This window comes from Palaemon carinicauda, chromosome 41 (assembly GCF_036898095.1).
Source record: "Palaemon carinicauda isolate YSFRI2023 chromosome 41, ASM3689809v2, whole genome shotgun sequence".
Lineage (NCBI taxonomy): Eukaryota > Metazoa > Arthropoda > Malacostraca > Decapoda > Palaemonidae > Palaemon > Palaemon carinicauda.
In genome coordinates this window covers 26,580,190-26,587,689 of record NC_090765.1, presented here as the reverse complement: position 1 = coordinate 26,587,689, position 7,500 = coordinate 26,580,190, and the positions used below count along the sequence as shown (strand labels likewise).

Below are 7,500 nucleotides of genomic sequence, written 5' to 3'. Positions count from 1 at the left end.
ATATATATATATATATATATATATATATATATATATATATATATATATATATAGTGTCACGTAAAGCATTGCCAGTGAATATAGGGGGATTGTTCTGCTTTATTAGCTTTGCTCTATTATATACTGGGAAGCGAAAAACTTTTCACAATACTCTTCATTTTGGCAATTACGTATCTTGATGTATGTTCGTTTTCTAAATAATGGAGATGGGTGAAATTAGTCTCATTTGATTAATAATGGAAATATAAATGAAATGTAATATTTGAACTCATTTGATATTGCTGGGGAACCCAAAATGCAAAGCTATTTGATTGATTGAGGCTTTAAATGGGTTGTCATTTTTAATATAATGCTCTGCAGTAGTGGATTTTCAAATTATATTTGTGACAGTAGTTTGAGGGAAAATGGTATTTAGTATAGAATTTTGAAATTTTACATTTTTCCTATATACTATATTAACAAACTGTATCTTTTGACATTATTTGGATGGCACAGTATACATTTGTTGTGATTAGTCATAAATTTTGTTTTATGAATTGTTTAATGACTGTCTTATATTTTCTATTTTGGCAGAAATTAGATTTCAACAAGAATTTTTTATGATTAAAAAAGATTATTGCTTCAAAGCTGTACTTATATAGAGGAGTAGTGAAGTCTAATCCTTCACAGATATTAAGATATTAAGTAGTAAAACGCATGGGATAATGTATTGGCATTTTAAGGTTATGGAAAATTATTCATATTTGATGTAGTTAGATGGTTGTAGGATTTATGTAAGATTTAACAGCATCGTGTTTGAGAAAGCATTTGCTTAGCAAATGTTAGCATGATAATGCACTTTAACATGCACTTCAAGAAATATATTTGGTACTTGCCAATTGATATGGCAGTTTGTGTAACAATGCTCAAATACTGTGTTGTAACAACCCATATATTTTTAAGTTTTTTTTTAGAAGCAGAATTATTTGGAAAAAATGCACTTTATCCATGCCCTAATAAGGTGAATATGTAGAGTACTAAAAATAAAAGTTGATTTGGTCTTGAATACATTTTTTTATATGTTATGCTTTTAATGGTTTGCTTTGCATTTTTTTAATTTTTTTTTTTGCTGTTGATAGCATGCAATATTTGCTGTTTTTGTGCATCTCATACATTTGACATTATTAGGGCAGATTTGGTGTAAAACAGGTGACCTTTAAGGAAATAAGATGGTTAAACCTTTGTGTTCCCCATTTGAGAGGCTAATAATTATGCTTACGCCATCTTCTTACTTTAAAAGGTTACCATCAGGTTGTTTTTTTGCTTGACTGACTTGGTTACAAAATGATTCCAGCTTCGTGCACGAATAACGAGTTTACTTGTGGAGATGGTTCTTGCATTCCCCTGGAAGAAAAGTGCAATGGGCTGCAAAATTGCCCAGATGGAAAGGATGAGGCCAACTGTCGTATGTACTACCCCCATCCAATGATTTTTACCTAAATCCTTAAAAACGTAGGAAAGCTAAAGATACCATTGGGGCTCCACCACTAGTGCTATGTTTTTATTTGGCGTAGATAGGTAAAAAGGAAACTAAAGGGAAATTGTAGTTCTTCATTTCCATATTTGTTATAAATATGGATTAATTTTTTCAGAGTATTGTCTGATATTGTATATATCCACTACTATATTGATATAGAAAAGATCTTTATGATGCAGTTATATATATATATGGGGTTATGTACGTTTTAGATAATTGAAATAACTAGGTAAACATGTACATCAGTCCCTTTAGAAGATTTACAGCTGTAACATTCATATTATTGCTGTATACCGTGAAAAGTAGGAGAATTAAGTCTTGGTTACAGTATTTAAAATTCTTAGATTTTGATTTATTACTTCAGTGAAGTAATTATTCAGGACTATGTTTGGTCTGGTTGGAGTAGTTTTATATCTACTGTAAAACAATGGTTGTATGCCATTCGCTAGAATATTGAAAAGAATTTAAATTTTCCCAAGATTGAATCACAGTAGAAAAGTGCTACCTCTTACCATAACAGTAGTCAATCTTCCCTATAAAGAAAAAGGATATTTACTGTTTTTTTTTACTATGTATTGGGTTGATTTGATCTTTGCACCTTAAGAAGAGTTATTATTATTGGCAGATGGTTTATCAGGTTACCATATGTCATGAAAAGATGTTCCCCTGCAGAAGGATTGATATTTCACTCTTGTTGTCGTATGTAGGCTTTGGTGATTATTTCAATTTTATCTTTAGGTTGCGGGTATATTAGGATTCCTAAGCTCAGGAAAGATAATAATCTCTTTCTATTTGTAACTCTTCTGACTTCTTTGTACAGTTTGAGATTGACTTGTGGAGGAGTTAAAACTTGAGTAATGTTGTCAAGAATAGATGTTTTAGTAGAAGATTTATTTTATTCTTGTTTTATTTTTCACTTTAGTGGTAAGATGCATAGTTACAAAGTGATTTACTGTGTAGAGGTATGCAGGATTTTATGGGGGATTTGGTGGACTTCAGTCACTGGATGATTTGTTGTGTTTGAATTTTGATTGCTTGGACTAGCTGCCAGAATTTCCTTAGTTAAAGTGTAAGAGGAGGAAGTTAGCTAGTTTGTTCAACTTTGGTATGGCTGATACAATGATATTTTGAAAAGTAATTCCATCATCAACCTCCTCTTTCTTCTTCCCATATTATCTCTTTCTTCTTGGAATCTGAAGAAATTCAGATATAATAAGAAGAAATATAAGAAATTAACTTGAGCTAAACCCCACTTTGTATGGACTGGCAGGGGTCATTTGCCTTAGTTAGATTGACACTGCACAACACAAGGAACTGGCTGTCCTTTGATAAATTAAAACAATGAATCCTCTTGAGCCCCTTTGTGTCAGTAGGTGTAGAGGATAATGATGATGAAGCACTGGCGAAAGAGGGAGAGAGAAGAAGAACGATGACTATAACCATCTACACCTGAGATAGCTACCAAACCAGCCATGCCAGTGAAAAATATACCAGCTATCCTCCACCTCTTACCTTTCCCTCTTGGTTATCCTATCAAAATATCTAAGGTTTCACTTTTGAGGTCAAAATTCAAGACAACCAGGTATCCACTGACTCCAGTCAACAATAAATCTCTTTGTAACTTTGATATTGGACTCATTTTTAAAAGTTTAACCCTTTTACCCCCGGGGTATTTGGAAATTTCCCACCCTTAATCCCCAGGGGGTTATTTTTTTCCAAGCACATTTTGCAGTATATTTTATTTAAATTGCTCTAACAGCCTTAATTTTTGTCATAGAGAGGTCAGGTTGGTCTCATTCTCTTGGAAAATGCCTGAATTTTTCAAAAAATTATCAAAAAATATGAAAAACTAATTTTTATAGCATTTTTTTGCAAGGACGTACCGGTACGTCCATGGGGGTAAAGGGATGGCTTTTGTGAAATGTACCAGTACGTCCTTTGGGGGTAAAAGGGTTAAATGGCTAACTTCTAGAAATATGAAATAAGAATTATAAACATTCTACAGCAGATCATCTTTATTTTAGGAAATGTTTCAACTCCAAACTTTACAAACAAGTCGAAGGAATTAAAAAGGGAAATTTTGCTGAAACCTTTACCTGGATCTCAGTATCTTGGTATATGGGTTGTCTGCTGAATAAAATGTTACTCAGGGAAGACTAAACAAGCTGAATGGTTCATATTATTATTATTATTATTATTATTATTATTATTATTATTATTATTAAATTAGATTTAGCCCGCTTGAAATTAGAACAATGTATGTAAAATTAATCAGGTTTAGCACTTATCGTAGCAAAAATAGTATACAAACTATATTATGATATAAGATATAGTGGTTGAGTCATCTATGGTATCTTATAAGAATTATTAACCCCTAAGCTGTGGCGTAGTATACCAATAACTTTTTATATAAATGTTAAAAGCTATTGTAAATATGATATAAATTTCCTTTCCTTTTCATTGCAGTAGTATAGCCTTTCCAGTCCATATAGCCCTGAATGTTTTCTAGAGTTAGTGCTTTAGATTTTTTCCTAAGTTGTTAGAGGACACCTAGGGAAACGCTTTAATTCTTAAGAGTATTGTTGGTTTTGTGGTTCTTAATACTTTACTATTTATGTGCCACAGAGTCAAGGTCTGTATACTATATTTGAATGTTTTTCAATGCATCGTCGTAATAGTTGAAAAGATTTTTTAATTTAGAAGATAGCACCTATATAGATAAAACTTATAGATGATTTATTTAATGCCAATTAAATTTTGGTATATGCCATCTGTAGTTATGGGGGCTAAGTAAAGTCAAGAAATTGGCCATAGAAAAAAATATTAAGGTAAGTGGATGGTCATCAAGTTGCCCATATTACATAACTGTAGTAAAAATGAACATGTTGCTGGAAGCATGCACAGTATTGCATGTATTGTTGATATACTTATATAATTCATTGACAAGTAAGACTATTCTGGTAATTGCAAAGTAAGTACAGGTGTCTTGAATAGAAGTTATTTCTGTTTTAGTTGTTATTTTTAATTTTGTTGCAAATTTATACATCACCTTTGAATATGTGTTTGACTACTATGAAAATATGTTTTGTTTACTTTACGTGCATGATGTACCATAACATTAAAGTATTGTGCATTTGAACAGAAAGAATTCATTGTATTTGAAACAGAATACATCAAATTAACATTAGGACAAGTCAATTTCCGTTGCAATACTGTGTGTATGTTGATTCAAGTAAGTATCTAGATATTGGTCTGTGAAATTTGAATTTTTTGATACTCTGTATAGATTTGTGAGAAATCAATACAAGGGCAATGAAAATTTTTGAATTAAAAGAAGTGTCCATTTCTGATCGGTAAGTTTTGTATTCCTTTTTATTATTATTATATGGCTTGCTGTAGATATGTTGTATTGTACAGTATATAATTCATCCTTAAATGGGTAACCAAGTACAGCATATGATGATTTTTAGATAATTTGCAGGTGGCGGTTTACAGGTTTCGTGTCGTGTATACCTGTAGAATATAAAGCAAAATGCATAAATTATTTCTAATAAAAGGCTTATTTTTGTAAAGCTATTTTAAATCTTTGTAATAAGGACTGTTATAAAGCTATTTTAAACCTTTGTAATTAGAAACATTTTAATAGAATGTTTTACAACATAAACCTGTCCATAGTGTTATTACATCATTTAATTTTTTATTTGTTCTTATACAAATACAAACCGTCCTTTTATTAATAGGAGTATGCTTTCAGCAAAGCTAGATACAGAGCTTAAAACTTAACGAGGTAGCGGTAGTTAACTGGATTGTAGCAGATAACCCTTGCCCACCTGACAGGCCACTAAGCTCGCATTTTGTTTTTAACTGCCGGGTAATAGATTTACTTCTGACACCCTCTTTGGGTAAGAATAAATTTTTAAAAATTATAGTACTGTAGTTTGTATTTTCCCATGCTATACAAAGCTGAGTTCTTTCTTTAAGTTAAACTTCTCATTTCAACCATCCCGTAAATCCTAGGTTTAAGGTCGAAGTAGGAGCTCAGTAACGTGTCTGGTGGGTGGGTCTTACCCACCACCCTCTAGATAACTACTGCCACCTCATTAAGTTTTAAGAGTCATATCAAGCTTCATTGAAAGTACATTCCTTTTCTTAAAGGACTTTGGTTTGTATAGTAAGGAAAAATAAAAAATACTTTTAAGTTACTGTTATCATGGTTTCCAGTGTAACTGATTTGCTTGTCTTATTATAAGTTACCATTTACACTTTTTTTTTCTCATTAAATACATTGATTTGAAAGTTCTACAGTCAATTTTTTACTGTAACAATATTTAAGTGATTGTATTTGATTACAGTTTTATGGTTGCATAGAAATTAAACATTCCCTAACTTTTCAGCGCCAGGATGTCGTCGTGATCAGTTCCGTTGTGAGGATAAATCATGCATTGAGCTAAGCCAGCGATGCAATGGCCGTGCAGAGTGCCGCAACGGGGAAGATGAGAGGGGATGTCGTAAGTATTTAAATTCTGTTATGCAAATGTTCTAATTTATATATTTGACAATATTTTTGAAACTAATTTATTTTTGTATTGAACGTGTAATGGTGCTTTTTATTTTGTTATATCATAGCGACTAAGTACTGAAGCTAGTGGTATTTGAAATTTATTCATTGTATAATTTTTACTGGACATGAATATAGAACTAAGTACTGTATGTACAATGAAACGAAGTCACCATGAGATAATGCGCATTATTTCCTGTTGTTTGTCATTGACACCTTACTGATAAGACATTTTGTCACTTCTATTTAGTTATCACAGAGAACTTACTGGCAACAGTCATCATTATTAAAGGTACCAGCAGGCATACGTTTGTGCATTGCATATTAAGCTGTAGCTGGAGTGTGCCTTTTACTCATATGCTGTGACCAAAAGAGTAACATGAAAAGTTTATAAATTTAATGTAAAATTATTCTAAAATTGAATAAGGAATATTTTTAATTCTCATTTAAAACAGCATATATAAAAGGTCTACAGTTATTAGTAAGAGCCCTAGTGCTCTTACATAACTCCTTTGAATCTGTTTTTGTCAAACTGAAAATTTAATTGAGCATGCGGCAACTATTAGAAAACTCTCATTCATAGAAAAGTACTATAATGTATTTACAAAGATTAACCAGACCATAACTGATCTTGAATAATGAAATGTGCAGTCGACTGCTTCGCAAAGTGAGTGGTGAGGCTTGCAAATTATTAGAGAGAAGACTTCTAGAATACTTTTGGCTTGAGAAATTATCTTAGTTTTCCCAAACTAAGATAAGAGCATGCATTCTTAAATCTTGTAAATACACCTAAAATCTTGGGAAACTATAAGCAATTCTTAAGCAGTTCTTTTTGTTAATATGTGAATAGAAATTAGCGTGCGTTAGTTGTATAAGTTTCTATTTTACAGTACTTAGTACTGCTCTTTTGTCTCTTTTCCAATATAGTGAAACTTAACATTTTGAGCTATGATCAAGAGATGATGAAATTATATATACTACATAACCAAAGCACTGGAGGAACTGTATGATTCAAACCTCCTTCTCTCAAGTGTCTTTCCTATGTGTATATCAAGCTTTTTAGTAGAAGATATGTAGATTGTTTTCCCTCCTTCGCAAAGCACTTGTTTTTCCATAGCTGTTATTTTCCATTAATGTTTGTACACCAGAAACTTCCACGTTTGCTCCTTTGAAAATATGTAATGCTGTATTCATATAAGTTGCAAACCTTATTCCTTTTGTGTACAAAGGACCTAATAGGGGAAGGAACAGTGTGTTGATACTATTCGATGTTATGAGAAACCTGTAATAGGAAAAACCCTTTCATTATATAAACTCCCAATCTCACTAGACAACCTTGGTCAGATATTAACCATGTTCCTTGTTTATCTGATGCTAATGTACAGTACTGAGGTTCACATGACTGAATTTAGATTTTACCATTTTA

The 7,500-nt window shown here is 31.8% G+C and overlaps 1 protein-coding gene across 2 annotated transcripts in view; it reads left to right on the top strand.

The window, feature by feature from the left end:
- LOC137632462 (low-density lipoprotein receptor-related protein 1B-like) overlaps nucleotides 1–7,500 on the top strand; it is a 199,142-nt gene that overhangs the window by 85,641 nt on the left and 106,001 nt on the right. For both annotated transcript variants that reach the window (XM_068364396.1, XM_068364397.1), the window contains 2 exons: nucleotides 1,334–1,444; nucleotides 5,911–6,024. In XM_068364396.1, coding sequence (XP_068220497.1) covers nucleotides 1,334–1,444; nucleotides 5,911–6,024 — 225 coding nt within the window. The remainder of the gene's footprint in view (nucleotides 1–1,333; nucleotides 1,445–5,910; nucleotides 6,025–7,500) is intronic.